Here is a 17,725-nt window from a genome sequence, read left to right as displayed (position 1 = left end):
TTCTCACTATAAACTCCTTTTAGGCATCTTTGTAGTGTGAGAATCTTTCAGCAGAAGGATAAATGAATGCTTTTCTGTCTGGCTTCTGAAACAAGCTGGAGAGGAACGCCTTTCCAATTACTTGTTTGCCATTCTACAGAGTATGGGCCACGCAGCCCCTCCAGTTTCCTTGGGGAAGGCCAGGCATATGAAATCATGCCCCATGAACCCCCCACTGGGTCACCTGGCTTCTTCAGATGTCTACCTATACCCAGCTTCATTCTGAAGAGCAGAAAAGTTGGGGCCAAGTGATAATGAAGGCTGCTCAAGGACCGAATCCAATTTTCCTTGGCGATCAGACCAAGGAGCACTGGATGGGCTTAGTTCCACCTGCGTTCTCTAGAGAGGCCTGCCCTTGCCACCAGCCTTGGGTAGCTGGAGACCAGCCAGGTGTCTCGGTGTCATTCTTGTACTGTGGCTCCAGAACTCACCTCTAGGGATGAAGCCTGGCTGGGCCAGTGGCCAAAGCCATCACCACTGGTCAGACTTGGGTGGTAATCCCAATTGGTTTTGTGCAAACTCCCATTTTCATTGAGATTAAGAAAGAACCTGGCCAGAGTGGACATTTGGTTACTTGGGGGTGGGCAAGGAAAAGAAAAGCTATTGGAATCCAAGACATTTTTATTTTTAAGACTAAGCATACCTCTCTTCCTTAAATGCCTTTTTTTATGTTTGTTTTTTAAAATTTATTTGTTTAAGGGGAGCCAGCAAAAAGAGGAGTTGTAATTTCATTGACGAATTTCCTCATTCTTTTAATAAACACTTGTCAAACTTATGTATATGTGCATCAAGACCAGGAATGAATAGCAAATTCTGTGGAATTTTAGAGACCAGAAAACGGTCTTGACCTCAGCCAGCACTATCCATGTGCACTGACCAGGAAGGAGCCAACACATTCCACGAGGTACAAGTTTTCTCACTTCTCTGTGGTGATAGGAAAAACATAGACTTCAGAGCTGAACCTGGGCTCTAATTTCTGCCCCCACATTTTATAGTAAAACCCAGGCCACGTGTTTAATGTACCTGCGTCTCCTTCCCCCATCTGTCATCTGTGTAGATGTTAAGACGTTTGATGTTTCCAAAGAGCAGAGGGGATCTTACTTTAACAGTAAGGAAGTATCTTGAGTAACTAAGAAATCCAGACATAGGCCAACAGCTCAACATTATTACATGCCATAGTTTTTCCATCTGTTGTTTGACCTTCCCTATTCCCGCTCCCATCCTGGCCATAAGAGGTCTGAGCTGCATGTTTCTTTGATCCTACAAAGGAAGAAAAATCCCTCAATGGTGCAGTGATTAACACATTCGACTGCTGACCTAATGGTTGGTGGTTTGAGTTCACCCAGAAACACCTTAGAAGCCAGGCCTGGTAATCTTCTGAAAACTCAGCCGTTGAAGATCCTGTGGAACACAGTCCTATCCTGACACACATGGAGTTACCATGAATCACAGTTAATTTAACAGCCACTGGTTTAGTGTTCGGGTTTACTAAGGGAGAGAGGAGATCTCCTTCTCCATCCATGAAACAAAACCCCCTGCTGGGCCCTGAATGCATCCCATGAACCAACCACTGTAGCCAGGGAACTGCCTTGTGTTGATTGGTTAGTATAAATTTGTTTCCTGCCAATCACAGTGGAAGGAGAGGGAGGTGAAGCTGATTTGTTTACATCTGTCAGTGAGTGGCCTGGGAGGAGAGGATGGTAGACAGCTGGAAAGGTCTTGCAAATTGTGGCAAACGAACACTAAGCTGTAGGATTGAGAGGATTATATGAATTAGGAATGATGGGTAAAACCATCCCCTGTAGTGCCTGACTGTGTTGCTGTTAGGTGTCATCCAGATGGTTCCGACTCACGGTGACCCTATGCACAGCAGAACAAAACACTGCCCAGTCCTGCGCCATCCACACAATTGCTGTGTTTCAGCCTATTGCTACCGTCTTTGTGTCAACCCGTCTTGTTGAGGGTCTTCCTCTTTATCGATAACTCTCCACTTTGCTGAGCATGATGTTCTTCATCAAGGACCCATTCCTCCTGATAGCATGTCCAAAGTACAAGAGATGAAGTCTCGCCATTCTGGATTCTAAGGAGCATTCTGGCTGTCCTTCTTCCATGACAGATTTGTTTGTTCTTCTGGCAGTCCTTGGTACTTTCAATATTATTCACCAACACTGTAATTCAAAGGCATCAATTCTTCTATGGTCTTCCTTATTCACTGTCCAGCTTTCACATGCATATGAGGCTATTGAAAATACCATGCCTTGGGTCAGGTGCACCTTAGTCCTCAAACTGACATCTTTGCTCTTCAACATTTTAAAGAGGTCTTGTGCAGCAGATTTGCGTGGTGTACTACATCTTTGGATATCTTGACTGTTGCTTTCATGAGTGTTAATTGTGGATCCATGCAAAATGAAGTCTTTGACAACTTCAATCTTTTCTCCAGTTATCATGATGTTATATATTTGTTGAGTTGTGAAGATTATTGTTTTCTGTACATTGAGGTGTAATCCATACTGAAGTTTGTGGTCTTTGATCTTCATCAGTAACTCTTTTAATTCCTCTTCCTGCAAGCAAGCTTGTGCCATCTGCATATCGTAGGTTGTTAATAAGTTTTCCTCCAATTCTGATGCCATGTTCTTTTTCATATAAATCAGTTTATGAGATTATTTGCTCCGCATCCAGATTGAATAAATATGGTGAGAGAAAACAACACTGACACATGTGTTTCCTAATTTTAAACCATTTAGTACCCTCTTGTTCTGTTTGAATGACTGCCTCTTGGTCTATGTGCAGATTCCTCATGAGCACAATTAAGTGTTCTGGGATGCCCGTTCTTCACAATGATATCTAGAGTTTGTTATGATTCCTGCAATTGAATGCATTTGCATAGTCAATAAAGTAAACATCTTTTTATGGTATTCTCTACTTTTTGCCAAGATCTATGTGACATCAGCAATGATACCCTCGCTCCTCATCCTCTTCTGAATCCGGCTTGAATTTCTGGCAGCTCCCTGTTGATATACTGCTGCAATCATTTTTGAATTATCTTCAGTAAAATTTAACTTGCAGTTAATATTAATCATATTTTCCCATGAATTCTGCTTTCCATTGGGTCACCTTTCTTTGCAATAGGCATAAATATGGATCGCTTCCCATCAGTTGACCAGGTCCCTGTCTTCCAAATTTCTTGGTTTAGACTCGTGTGCTCCTCCAGTGCTGCATCAGTTTATTGAATGATTTCAATTTGTATTCCGTCAAGTCCAGGAACCTTTTCTTTTTATTTTATTGTTTTTGCCAATGCGCTCAGTGCAGTTTGTACTTCTCCTTTAACACCATCAGTTCTTGATGCGGTTAAACATTAGCCAGTTATTTTTGGTACAGAGACTTTGTGTATTCTTGCCACCTTCTTTTGATGCATGCTGCATTATTCAGTATTTTGCTCATGTTGTTGTTCTTGTTAAGTGCTGTCGAATTGGTTCTGACTCATAGCAACCCTGTACAGGGTTTCTGAGGAGCAGCTGGTGAGCTTGAACCACTGACCTTGCAGTTCAAAAGTTCAAACTGACCTTGTGGTTTAGTGCTTATCCTACAGGGCCACACCAGGACTGCAGTAGAGGCATGGTGGTGGTGGTGTTGGTTATGTGCCGTGGAGTTGGTTCCGACTCATGGCGACCCTGTACAGGGTTCCTGAGGAGCAGTTGGTGAGCTTGAACCACCGACCTTGCAGTTCAGCGCATTAACACACAGCACCACACCAGGACTCTATATTGCTCATAGAATTCTTTAAACACTGATTGGTTTAAAATTTAAAAAGGTGTGCGACAAGGTTGTGTTCTTTTACCATACTTATTCAGCCTGTATGCTGAGCAAATAATACGAGAAGTCCGGTTATATGAAGAAAAATGTGGCATCAGGATTGGAGACTCCTTAACAACCTTGCTTGCTTGTATGCAGATGATACAACCTTGCTTGCTGAAAGTGAAGAGGACTTAAAACATTTACTGGTGAAGATCAAAGAGCACAGCCTTCGGTATGGATTGCATCTCAATGTCAAGAAAACAAAAATCCTCACCACTGGACCAATAAACAACATTCCTATCAATGGAGAAAAGATTGAAGTTGTCAAGGACTTCATTCTTCTTGGATCAACTATCAACACTCGCGGAAGCAGCAGTCAAGAGATCAGATGACGTATTGCATTGGGCAAATCGGCTGCACAGGAACTTTTTAAAGTATTGAAGAGCAGAGATGTCAGCTTGAGGACTAAGGTGCGCCTGACCCAAGCCATGGTATTTTCAGTAGCCTCGTATGGATGCGAAAGCTGGACAGTGAATAAGGAAGATCGTAGAATTGATGCCTTTGAGTTGTGGTGTTGAAGAATACTGAAAGTGCCATGGACTGCCAAAAGAACCAATAGATCCATTTTGGAAGAAGTGCAACCAGAGTTCTCCTTAGAGGCCAGGATGGCCAAACTTTGTCTCTCATACTTCAGACATATTGTCAGGAGGAACCAGTCACTGGAGAAGGATATCATGTTTGGCAAGGTGGAGGGTCAGAGAAAAAGAGGAAGACCCCCAACGAGATGGATTGGCCATGTGGAAGCATCGATGGACTCAAGCGTGGCAATAGTAGCGAGGTTGGCCCAGGATCGGGCCAACTGTTTAGTTCTGCTGCGCATAAGGTCACTATGGGTCGGTACCAACTCGATGGTACCTAACAATGACAACAGGCTTGAATTTTGTCTTCAGTTCTTTCAGTTTAAGAAATTCTGAGCGTGTTCTTCACCAAGTCTTTGCATGTTTCATTATAACACTTGACTTTGTCTTCTCTCGTTGGCCTTTGAAATATTCTGGTCAGCTCTTATACTTCCTTGTTTATTGTAGTTGCTTTAGCTTCTCTATACTCAAAAGCAAGTTTCCGAGTCTCTTCTGATATCCATTTTGGTCTTTGAATTCTTCCCTGTCTTTTAAATGATTTTTCACTTTCTTCATATTTAATGTTCTTGATGCCATTCCACAACTCTTGTGGTTTTTGGTCATTAGTGTCTAATTTATCAAAACACTTCTTGAGATGGTTTCTAAATTCAGGTAGGATGTATTTAAGGTCATATTTTGGCTTCTTGTGGACTTAATTTTCATTTTCTTCGGCTTCAGCCTGAACATTCATATAAACAATTGGTGGCCTATTCCATAGTCGGCCTCTGGCCTTGTTTTGGCCGATGATATGGAGCATGTCTGTTGTTTCTTCCCACAGATGGAGTCATTTGGTTCATGGGTATTATGTTTGATGATTTTCACCTTTTGTGTTGTTTAAGGTATTTGCAATGAACAAGTCATTGGTCTTGCAAAATTCTATCATACGATCTCTAGCATCATTTCTGTCACCAAGTTCATATTTTCCAGCTACTGATTTTTCTCTTTGTTTCCAACTTTCACATTCCAATCACCAGTATTTATCAATGCATCTTGATTGCATGTCTGATCAGTTTCAGATTGAAGAAGTTGATAGAAGTCTTCCATTTTGTCATCATTGACTTTAGTGGTTGGTACCTAAATTGAATAGTTGTGTTAACTGTTCTTCCTTGTAGGCATATGGACATTATCCTATCACAGTCAGCATTGTACTTCAAGACAGGTCTTGAAATGCTGTTTTGGACAATTACTGCAACTCCACTCCTCTTCAGTTTGCCATTCCCTGCATAATCAACCATTCTGATTGAAAATGGTCAATGCCAGTCCATTTCAGCTCACTAATGCCTAGGATATCAATCTTTATGAGTTCCATTTCATTTTTGATGACTCCCAACTTTCCTACTTACATACTTTGTACGTTTCACGGTCTGATTATTAATGGATATTTGCAGCCATTTCTTCTCAGTTTGAGTTGTGCCCCGTGAACAAATGAAGGTCCTGAAGGCTTTGCTCCATCCCCATCATTAAGGTCAACTCTTCTTTGAGGAGGCAGCTCTTCCTGAGTGCCTTCCAACTTGAGGGGCTCATCATCCAGTATTATATCTGACAGTGTTCAGCTGTTATTCATAAGGTTTTCAGTAGCTAAACATTCAGAAGTAATCTCTCTCTCCTTCTTAGTGTGTCTTAATCTGGAAGCTCAGCTGAAACCTGTCCACCGTGAGGGAACCCTTTGTTGCTACTGTTAAGTGCCATGGAGGTGGCTCTGACTTATATCAATCCTGTATAGGGTTTTCAGGAGTCCTAGTGTAGCATTGTAAGATAAGAATTGGACTGCTAACCACAAGTCTGGTAGTTCAAAACCACCAGTCCGTCTTCAGAAACTATACAGGGTCACTATGAGTCGGAACTGAGTCAACAGCACTTGAGAACAACAGCATAGGGTTTTTAATGAGTGTCTGGTGGGTTTGAATTACTGAGCTTGTAGTAAATAGTTCAGTGCTTATCCTAGAGTGAGTGCCATACCAGGTGGCCCTGCTGGCATTTAAAAATGCTGGCGGTATAGTTTCCAGCAACACACTAGCCACCACAGTGTGACAAACTCACAGACAAGTGGTGGTCTGATACCTGGGAAGGGCCTAAAAACAATGCTCAAAAGAGAAATAAACAAGATATGAACAAACCTGATATCGACCTAATCTCATGTCAGAAGTGAGTGAATTCAACAGAAAAATGATCAGGCATGCTTTCAGGTGAACGGACATGAGCAGTTGTCATGACTGTAATCTCCTTTCTGCTATTTAGTTCCTCTGAATAAATAACTTTTTAAAAATTTTTGCTTTTCCTTAATCTCATGAGAGAGTAAACAGTAAATAGTGAGACTTTAAAACAAGGACATAATAGGAATATTTGGAATGTGATTGTGTTTTTAGTTTGTTATTAAAATCACTGAGCTACTCTGTAAACGTATTGGTGTTAAGTGCTGCCGATTCAGTTTTGACTCATAGTGACCCTGTATAGGGTTTCTGCGCAGTGGCTGGTGGGTTTGAGCTGCTGACCTTGCAGTTAGCCTGTTAGTGCTCATCCTATAGTGCCACACCAAAACTCCATGGATGTATTAGTATTATACTAATGCCATTTAGCCAAACTTGGTTTGGTTGTCAAACTTGACAATTCCCTGGCTATCACTGCTCCCTGTTTTCCTCTGGTGTTCCTACTTCTCCTACATTTGGTTCTTACTTATGTGGGGGACTCACTGGGCGTGGTTGTGTTGGAGCTGCATACTAAGACTTGAGGTGGTTCTAGGGGCAGGGGCCAGCGCTCGGGGCCCATGAGCTTCATCATGGAAGGCTTTGAAGCCCATATCTTTCTGAGATCGGTCCTCACTCACGAGTAGTATGGACAATGTTGTTTTCATCGTCTCTCGATCATCTAAGCCATTCTAGAGAAGGTTTGGGGATGGTCCAGGGATGATCCACTCTGCTCTGTGTCCTCACAAGCTTGAACATGACTCATGTCTGAAGCACATTTTTCTTCCCTGGGGATCCCAGGACCCAATATTGACTCCAAAGTCTGACGTATCAGCCAGTGGTTTCAATGGCTAAAATGAGACCACTTGGTGCATAGCTCCTGGCTTGGCCTTTTGCCTGTTTCTTGGCCACAGGACCACAGTGATCTCTAGACAGCAAATTTCAAAGGCTCGCTCCACATCCCTACACCACATTTTCTTCTGCTAACAAATGCAGCAAATACTGTTGCTTTACTACAGTTGCTAAGGCAACCTCATTTATGCACCATTCATTAATTCCTTGCTCTTTCTCCAATAACAGCCCCATTCCCATCTCCAAAGAGAGACACGCAAGACCTCAAAGGCTAAGCTGGAGGCATATGGAACCAGACAAAACAAGACTAGAATCTTGGGAAAGCCCAGTTGGGTGACTCCCTTCCCTTTTCTTTGTCCCTCCCAACATGAGCCCTCCTTCCCCTATGGTGTGTGCCATTTGCTCCTGTACCTGGCTTCTGGGGGCAGGGAGGTTTCAGGGCTGAAGCTTAACCTTGGATGATGCTGAACCTGAACTCACATTGATTCTTCTCTTCCGCTTCTCCACAGATCCGTGTTGATGGTCCCAATGGCAAAGCCCACCAGTATGAGACAGTGCAGGTGGTAGACCCGGGCCCTGTTCTCCGGGATATGGCCTTTTCCAAGGACCACGAACAGCTCTACATCATGTCGGAGAGGCAGGTAAGACTCAGAGCATGCTCCTGAGCATTGTACCAGCATATGTCTTCTGCACAGTGGCTCAGCACCACCAGCCTGTGGGCAGCTACAGGTGGCCCGTTGTAGACTGGTGACTTATTTGGCTCTGTGTGTGTCTTTTCCTTTAGGCTGCCTAGAGACTGAGCTAGGGAATGAGACATTTAAAATATCGGTGCATCTAGAACAAATCTGCTAACTTCTAAATCATGGTGTGTATGGGTTCAGGACCAGAAAATACTTGCTTTTGAAGAAGCAAGGCAGATGTCTCTTCCTAGGTTCAGATTTTCCTATACAAAGTCACTTTCCTGGCCCCATAGGGGCACCTGTGGTGGGCAAGGATTTGTTGTTAGAGAGCTTAGTTAGAGGGACATCTTGGAAGGTTCAGAGAACTGGACCTCTTTGTGTGTATCGCAATGGTACATCAAGTGTCCTGAGCCTTTCTGGACACCGATAACTCTCGAGGGAATTTCTGGAAGCCAAGCCAGGAAGAGCAAGTTGGGTTCAGCGACCACTGTTAGCAGATTGTTGCTCTTGTCAGTGCTGCCCAGTCGGTTCCAATTCACAGCCACCCTGTATAGGAATTCCGAGGAGTGACTAGTGGGTTTGAACTGCTGACCTTGTGGCTCAGACTGACCTTATAGTCCAGCACCAAAGCTGGGATTGGTTCTGATACTCAGCTGAGAACTAAATAAGTTCAGAGGTCTCTGGGCTCCAGCGAGGAGTCATGCGTCTGCCGCAGACCTTGGATTCCCCATGTATTTGAGGGTACTTCCTGGGGTCTCCTAATTCACTGCCTTGAGTGCTCCCACCCCACCCTAGAGGGGCTCAGCACTGCTCCTGCCCTCTCTCTGTAGGACAGTGGTTCCCTCCAGGCCATGAATATGTATATGTCTAGACAGCAGCCATGGGGAGCCGAGTCCCCCTCTTATTCATTCCATCAGGGGCCTGAACTCCCTGGAGGACCTGGAGACAGAGTCTAGATTGTTCCAGCCTGCCCCTTCTCAGTGTAGCTGGGGAGATGAATGCCACATTATACCACCCACGGGGCTTGTTCATTATGTCCTGGCAGCCAGTGGCAGCTCCACCCTTCCCAAGAGAGTGATGACATCTTCTCGGGGTGTGGGACTCCTCATTCTCCTGGGTCTAGTCACAGTGGGACCCATTGTGGTCCTCTAGTGTTGGCTGCTATGACTGGGGGCAGCCTGTAGCGTGTGGGTCTGGGAACGGGTACTCCTAAGCTGGTAAGAAGTTGGTGGGCATGAGTATGTCGCTGTTTTAGTGGGACCCACACTTCACATTTCCTGTTTCCCTCAAGATCCTAGGAGCTGAGGGGAAGGAAACAGTTTTCTTTGGTGGAATGAATCCTTTCGAGCAAACCCAAGATTTCCCCAAGACATTGACCATATAGGAATTTTTGCCTGACCTGAGAACCAAGATTTCTGAATCTAGGAAGGACATAAGATATTAAAGGTTTCTAAAGATGGAAATGATGAGCTGTGGAAATCTCCCATGGCCGCCTTCTCTGGTCATGAGCAGGGCTTGGAGCACTATGCTTCTCAACTCCCCTCCATTCAAGGGGTTCTGGCTCTGGGCCCTTTCTCACTTTCCTTCCCTAATAGCATAGTCATTATCCATCCAGATGTGGCTGGATGGGTTTGGATGAGTTTGGATCGATTGGAAAGGAAACATATTGGACCCAGGGGTTCGCCATTTTGGGATTGCTCCTTGTAGAGGATCTTGCTAGCAACCCCAGCCCCACAGACCTTGACTCAGGGGCCAGTGAATTGGAGCCTCAAGCCTCATGGTTAAGAACCACCTTAGGCTGGGGCTTCCTGCCTGGAGATGGTGCCGACACGATGACTAGAGATGGTAGGTGAGTGGAATGTACTAAGAGGTGGGGAATTTTCTAGTAGTTAGTTGTAGGATAAGCACTGAAATGCTAACCTCAAGGTCAGCAGTTCCAACTCACCAGCCTCTCCTCAGAAACCCTATACAGGGTTGCTATGAGTTGGAAGCGACTCCATAGCGCTTAACAACAACAGAAAGTCAGCGAATGATAGGGTATTGTCTGGGGAACAGGAAAATACTCCTCTTCACTTCTTGGACGAATCAGGAAAGCAAGGGCTGCCCTTTCTGCTAAACTCTCCTCCGTTCCTTCTCAACCCATGGACAGTGATGTTGTCCTCTGCTCCTTCTACCAACCTTCTGATTTCCTGAGCCCACACTGGGGAACATAGCATAGGAAGGCAAGTTTGACAAGCAGGAGAAATATTTTGAATCATATTTTAGTAGCTGTAAAGTAATTAGTGAATCTGTAGTTGAACGTTTACCCGAGATAGCTGTTGGCTTGGCTTCCCCACTGATATCTGAAACTCTTCTTGCGGTCCAATCGTCCTCTGTCCACGTGCTGGAAAAAGACCAGCTCACTGTCGGCGTAAGGAAGGGTGGGTAAGGGATAGAGGCAGGGACTGGACTTGCATATGTGCAAGCACACATACACACCTGTGTGTACCCACAAATGCCACACATTTCCTGGCTATGATCATTGCTGTTAAGTGCCATCAAGTCGGTTCGGACTCAGCGACCCTGTATTGGGTTTCCAAGGAGCGGCTGATGAGTTTGAACCGCTGAATTTGCAGTTCAAACTGACCTTGTGACTCAGTGCTTATCCTACAGCAACACACCATAGACAAGATACTAAATCCTCAGAACCTCATTCATTCAACACTCAACAAACATTTATTGAGCACTTATATCAGAGGTGGGGAATGTCTGTCTTGCAGACTGTATTGTTGTTGTTAAGTGCCATCGAGTTGGTTCCGACCCATAGCGACCCTGTATAGGGTTTCCAAGGAGCATCTGCTGGGTTTGAATCTCTGTCCTTTTGGTTCAACCTTGCAGTCTAGCGCATTATCCTACAGTGCCCGCAAAATCCTTTGGTCTGGCCTTGCCAAAGCCACCACAGTTCCAGCCATCACATTGTTGTTGGTAAGTGCCTTCAAGTTGGCTCTGACTCATAGAGACTCTGTATAGGGTTTCTGAGGAGAAGCTGATGGATCCAAACTGCCGACTTTACCATTCAAACCAACCTTGTGGTCCAGTGCCTTATCCTGCAACACTACACTTATAGCAGGCTAATTTTAACTTGATAATTTTGTATGGCTGATAAATGATGTTATAATTATCCAAATGGCCCTTGGCAGAAAAAAAGGTGTCCCACCCCTGGCCTCTATGAATCAGGAAGGAGCCCTCGTGGCACAGTGGATAAGTGCTCAACTGCCAACCAAAAGTTGGTGGTTCAAACCCACCCTGCAGTTTTCTCCAAGGGAGAAAAACTAGGTAATCTGTTCCCATAATGATTACAGTCTAGGAAAGCCTGTGGGGGTAGTTCTGCTTTGTCACATGGAGTCACAATGAGCCAGAATTATCAGCACCCAACAACAGTATCAACATGTGAGTCAGACCGTCTTCTGCATACGAGAGATTCAGGAGGATCAAAGACCCTGTCTTCCTAGACCTTCCATCTTAGCCGGTCAGACAATGAAGGAATGAGTGAACGCAATAGTGAATACAAAGGGTATGAAAGTATGAAAATGCTACACTAAATTGCATCTAAAGGGTGTCCCAAAAGCCTATTGAGGAGAGAAGGGAGTGCCCAAGGCTGGCTTTGAGGAAAAGGGGTAGGGATGGGCCAGTTAGAAGGAACAAGTGCAGACACCTTGCCCAGGGCACTTGGCCCAGTGTTCTGAGGATGCAGGGAGGGTAACAGTGGAGAGAGGTAGGTGATGCTGTTGGAGACAGGCTGGCTTCAATGATACAGGCTCTCAGTTTGCAATCTGTAAACTGGGGACATAGGTAATAGTATTATTCTGCCAGGTTTGTTGTGACAGTACAATGACATGGTGAGGGCTCTGCTCTGGCTCAGAAGCAGCACTCAGAACAGCTTGTTGTTGGTGTTGGTGTAGAGTAGGCTCCCACTCATAATGGCCCCAGGCACAACAGAAGGAAACATGGCCGGTCCTGCGCCAACCTCATATAGTGCAGTTTAGCTGCTGTCAGGGTTGTTTGTGAATGGTTAGGTCTGCACAATAGTGTTTCCGTTGTTGTGGATGATGTGTGCTTAGCCCTTCCACTGTCTGCACACTCTCTTTCTTGGAGCATGCTCACTATGAGGTGCCAGGGGCATTTTGTCTTGATATAGCAGTCTCTTTCAGTGTACTGTTATATTTGCCCGTTGTTTTTTTCTTTGTGAATCAGGGTATATCTCTAGGGTGTGTGGGTACGCACACATGTGACTGCATACCAGTGTGTACCCATGTTTGTATGTGTACACTCATGCATGCCCACCCTTGTGCCTGTCTAGTGTGTCTGTTTCTCTGCCAGCCCCACTCTTGCTTGGTTCCTGTGTGTATACATGTGGGGTGTATTTACTGAAACTCCAATATGCCCCAGGGAACAACTATGCACATTAAAACTGGAGTGATAAAAACCTGCCAAACTGCCAGGAGGGAAATGAGAGATGTCAGCTCCATGGATAAAGGAGGTGAAACGGGGGCAGAGCCGTGGCGTCCAGGGGTACCTGGATCCGGCCCCGTGGAGGTGGGGGGTGGGGGACAGCAGCTAACTCTGCACAGGACAGGATCTCCTTCCAAGGTTCCCAGCAGTGCGGATTCCAACACCTCAGACCCCTCACACACTTGGTCCAAAGTCCAGAGGCCCCGATGTGTGATTCTGCTTCTGATAAGCCCGTTAGTTGGGCCTGGGGCGAAACCACTCTTCCTGGTGTTCTCTGACAGGTGGGCTTTGAGGTGCCAATCACACCCATAGCCCACCCCTGTTCTACCAGGGACCTGTGAACCAGGAGACAGGAGTCTTTGGGGGACAGAGGAAGTGGATCAAGCTGCTCACTGAGCACCTCCTCAGGAAAGCAAGACCAGGAGGGGCAGCTCTGGATGGCTCCTTAGAGAACAGGTCAGCAGCAAAGCTGTGTGGGTTTATATAAGTATCCCCTAGGTCTGAGCCTTTTGTTCATTCAACACTTATTGAGCATCTACTATGTACCAAGCAGCAGCCTAGGCACTGGGCATGTAACAGGGAAACGGACCAATGTGAGGGATTTACAGGAGCTTGCCCTCTTGGCAAGATGAGGCATCAGAGAAAGAACAAATACAGTAGTTAATTCTAGCGTATGGTAGAGGGGGTTCTGTTCATCACTTATCCAGCAGGAAAGTGCCGTTAGAAGAACAGGAAAAGACGGAAGGAAGAGAAGTCAGAAAGCCCTTCTCTGACCCATCAGGGAAGCTCCTAGGCGTCTTCTTCCCAGGGTCCAGCTGAGGCAGGTTGTGACCAGAGTCCCCTCACAGCATCAACTCCAGAGCATCTCAGCTTACACAGAGTCCCAGGCCGAAGCAGTCCACACTTAGAGGAAGTAGTTTTCAGCGGCATGGTCAGAGCCAGCTGGTGGCAAAGGTTGCATTTGGGTCAAGGCATTTTCCTAAATCCTTTCCTCTTCTTGGTACCCTGGTGGCACAATGGCTAAGTGCTCAGCTGTGAACTGAAAGGTCAATAGTTCGAACCCACCAGTCACTCGTCGGGACAAAGACGTGGCAATCTGCTTCTGCATTAGAAACCCCATGGGGCAATTCTACTCTGACCCCAATGTGGCATTGCTCTGCATCAGGGTTGGTTTGGTTAATGACAATCAAAGGGCCGTGATGGTACCCTGTTTAGGCTCTTGGCTGCTAACTGAAAGGTTCACAGTTGGACTCCACCAGCTGCTCAGCTAGAGACAGATGCTATAGTCTGCTCCAGTCAAGATTTACAGCCTTGTAAACCCTGTGGGGCACTTGGAATCTGTCCTCCAGGGTGGCACTGAGTCAGGATTGACTCGATGGTGGCAGGTCCCCACATCTGGGCAGCTCTTTTCCAGTTCTTTTCCTGCAAGTCTGAAGTTGAGAGAAGGGTAAGTCTGCTCAGTAGGAGGGGGGCAGGAAGGATGTATTTGTGACTGACGCTGTTACCATGTGGAGAGGTTCAGAGGAAAAGACAGGACAAACAGTTCATGCCCATCTGGGACCTAGGACCCACTCCCTGGGCGGTGCCTCAGCCAGTGACCTCCTGGGTGGCATTGGACTAAGACTGCACCCTTGTGTCTTCATGTCTCTCCACAACCCCACTGTCTCCCAGGCGTCTTCTGAGGGTGGGGAGTGACACAGATTTGGGACAGGTGTGGCTGTGGACAGCGTTTCTGGTTTCTGAGGGAAGAGGCCTCCACCAACTGGTTTGGGCAGCAATACAGTCATCTCTCTGTCACCCTTTCTGCCCCCTTGGGGACTGAGCTGTTTGCTCCAGTTTGTATTTGGACAGGTGACACTGTGACAAACCCATTTGGAGGTTTGCTCCTGGCACCCAGACAGGGCTGTTCTGATAGCACCCTGGAAAGGGAGTGTTGACACCACCGCCCGGAGTGAGTGACAGCTGGGGCCACAGCAGGTACCAGAGAGACGAGAGCAGCTGCAGGGATTCAGCCAGTTTCATTCTGCTGCAGCCTTCACAAATGCCTGGAGCTGATCCGGAAGTTTCCAGCACATCCTTCCCAAGATGCCACTGCTCCACACTTCACTCTCAGTGAAGGCAGATAGTCTCCATTCTACTGTCTCCGAACTGGAGGAATCCAGACAGGGGCAGTGAAGTCTCCCCTCACGTCTTCTCAGTCATAAAACCTACGACTACTGGGGGAGCCCTTGGAATGATCACCAGGGCTCCTATCGCCGGCTGCCGTTGCTGTGTGCCGTGGAGTTGGTTCCAACTCGTAGTGAGTCTGTACAGGGTTTCTGAGGCTGTAAATCTCGATACGAACAGGAAGCCTTACAGAGAAGACAGTTAAAAAAGCTTGGACTTCAATCTCCTCTAAGACCTTGAGGGCAGATGGGGATGTGATGTATTCCCCTCTCTCTGCTCCAGACCAAGAGAAGGCAAGCAGGTGCACAAAGGTAGATTGAGGTGGACGAGGGAGGTGAATGGAGGAAGAGCAAGGAAGTCCCTAACCAGTGATTAGGGAATGGCACTGGTAGCTCTCACCCTGAACCCCATTAGGTGTCTGTCTCTAGCAATTTCCCTGATAATTGGATGTTCCTCTTGCCACTCGCCACGAGCATCAGATGCTTTGGGGTCATGTTAAGTATCCTCAGAGAGATAAGCACCTATAATATTCCATATAGTGGAGCCAGAGGACACACCATAGGCAGGGACAAGGACTGCCTCTCTGCCTCTCTGAAGACCTCCATGAGTGTTTATTAAGCACCCATTGGATGTCTGCCATGAATCTACTGGGTGGCGCAAATGATTAACATGCTCAGCTGCTGACTGGAAGGCTGGCTTTTGGAGGCCATCCAGAGGTACCTTGGAAGCTATGTCTGAAAGATGAGCCATTGACAAAGCTATGGAGCCCAGTTCTGCTTTGGCATCCATGGGATCCCCATGAGTTAGAGTGACTGGATAGTAACTCATGTGCTAAGTTCAAAACGAACAGAAGGAAGTTTCGGTTCTGGAAGCCCCATGAGATAAGTGGGAGGAGCCTCCAGCTGAAGGATACTGACACGGGAGGGGTCTGAAACCTTTAGCCATTGAGTTGATTCGGACTCATTGTGACCTTGCTGGATTTCCAAACGTTCCAAAGTTTCCAAGGTTGTAATCTTTATGGAAGCAGACTGTCACATCATTCTCCTATGGAGGGACTGATCTGTTCAAACTTCCAACCTTCCAGTTATCAGCTGACCACTTAACACCACACCTCCAGAACTTTCTATTCTGTGGAGAGGGGACAGCGTGTCAGGTTGCAAGATACATTCTCCTCCTGGAGTGATTCTCAAGAGCACCCCAGTCTTCACTTCTGTGGTTGGCTCCTTGGTCCCCTTGGCCTTGTTCTGCAAGGTGGGTATGGAAGGAAGCTGACTTAGCAATCCCAGTCCCTGCCTGCTCTGCTCCTCAGGATGCTGTCTGAATGAAAGCGGCTCCTTTTTGCGAACACTGATTGACTTGTGCTTTAAGTTCTGTAGAAAGAGAGAGTGGGAATGCTGGAGACTTGAGTAAATTGTGTACTCGGCTTGAATATTGATGAGACGTTTCCAATGTAAGTAGGTGCGTGTTAATTTATTGCCATTGTTCAAGATGACTAGTTGGCATTAGTTGTGTCACGTGACTTTACCAAACACGGGAGAGGTGTAAAAGGAGAAATTACAAATGGCAGAATTACATCTGATAGGAGTCTTTTAAGTACTCCTCAAGTATGACGAGAAGACAATGGAGAACAAAATTTTAAACAGCATCCTAGATGCAAGAGGTCATTTCAAAGGGCTGAAGGGGAGACTCTGGATAGTTACTTAAAAAAAAAGATGTGTGTAACAAAGGGGAGTGGGTAAGCAGACATAGATTGTCTCCCCCTCAGAATGATACAGAGCTGTCACTAGAGACTGTCTGGCAACATGATTGGTGGCTTGAAGGGGATTCTGAGTGTGAGCCTTGGAGTCATACTGTCCTGGTTCTGGTGTGGGCTCTGCCACTTTCTACCTCTGTGGTCTTGGGCAAGTTATTTAACCTCCGGGCATTCCCATGTTCACAGTAGTAAAGTGGGCATATGCTGGTATCTGTACATTGAGTGATTATGATTAAGTTAGAAAATGCATACAGAATTCTTACAGTACACAATGAGGACTCAGTAAATCTCAGCTTCCATCTTTATGGTTTCTGTATCCGCTCACTATTCTAAAGGCTTCGATATGATGAGGCTTCCTACTCTCACAAAAATTTACAGGGTCACTGTGAGTCAGAACTGACTGGACTACGTTTCTCAACAATGGCAGCATAATTTATTGGTCTGTCAATTTGTTGTACGTGTTGAGTTGCATGTTGTTAGGATGCTGGAATTTATATCACCATGATTTCAGCAGAGCTTCCAAACTAACACAGAGTAGGAAGGACAGTCTGGATAAGTACTTCAGAAAATTAGACAATGGAAACCCTCTGGCTCACAAGAAAATCTTGTCTGATACAGTGCTCATCTTTTTCATGGGGAGTGGCTGTTGAGTTTGAATCACCAACGTTGCAGTGAGCACCCAACACTTAACCCACCAAGACACCTATCTGTTGATAGATGAGTCCCTAGGTAGGAAGACACTCAAAATACTCTGGTGGCATTGTGGTTTAGGCATTGGGCTGCTAACCAAAAGGTTGACAGTTCAGACCCATCAGTCACTCCACAGGAGAAAGATGAGGTTGTCTGCACCTGTAAGGGTTTATCACAAAGGGGTATCATTGAATAAAGACAAATCTCTTAATACTGACTTGCTAATCTACTAGGTGGACAGTCTGAAACAAAGAACAGAAAATACAAACAAAGCCTTTTAAGAATCATTAAGAGACATAACTTCCATGTGGTTAGAAATCCAATACAGGAAGGCACACACACAACAACAACAACAAACAAGGAAAGAAAATTATTGAAGAGTTGCTGAAAGATAATTTC

General features: G+C 45.9%; 1 protein-coding gene across 2 annotated transcripts in view; it reads left to right on the top strand.

The window, feature by feature from the left end:
• PLXNA4 (plexin A4) overlaps positions 1-17,725 on the top strand; it is a 482,253-nt gene that overhangs the window by 261,794 nt on the left and 202,734 nt on the right. Inside the window, exons 4-5 of one of the 2 annotated variants that reach the window (XM_006861145.1) lie at positions 415-429; positions 8,084-8,187. In XM_006861145.1, the coding sequence (XP_006861207.1) occupies positions 415-429; positions 8,084-8,187 (119 nt within the window). Of the gene's footprint in view, positions 1-414; positions 430-8,055; positions 8,188-17,725 lie in introns of both variants that reach the window. The other variant, XM_006861144.1, reaches the window with a different exon arrangement.

This window comes from Chrysochloris asiatica, unplaced genomic scaffold (assembly GCF_000296735.1).
Source record: "Chrysochloris asiatica unplaced genomic scaffold, ChrAsi1.0 scaffold00041, whole genome shotgun sequence".
NCBI classification, from domain to species: domain Eukaryota; kingdom Metazoa; phylum Chordata; class Mammalia; order Afrosoricida; family Chrysochloridae; genus Chrysochloris; species Chrysochloris asiatica.
Note: the sequence above shows the minus strand (reverse complement) of the source record. Positions and strands in the feature narration are given on the sequence as shown.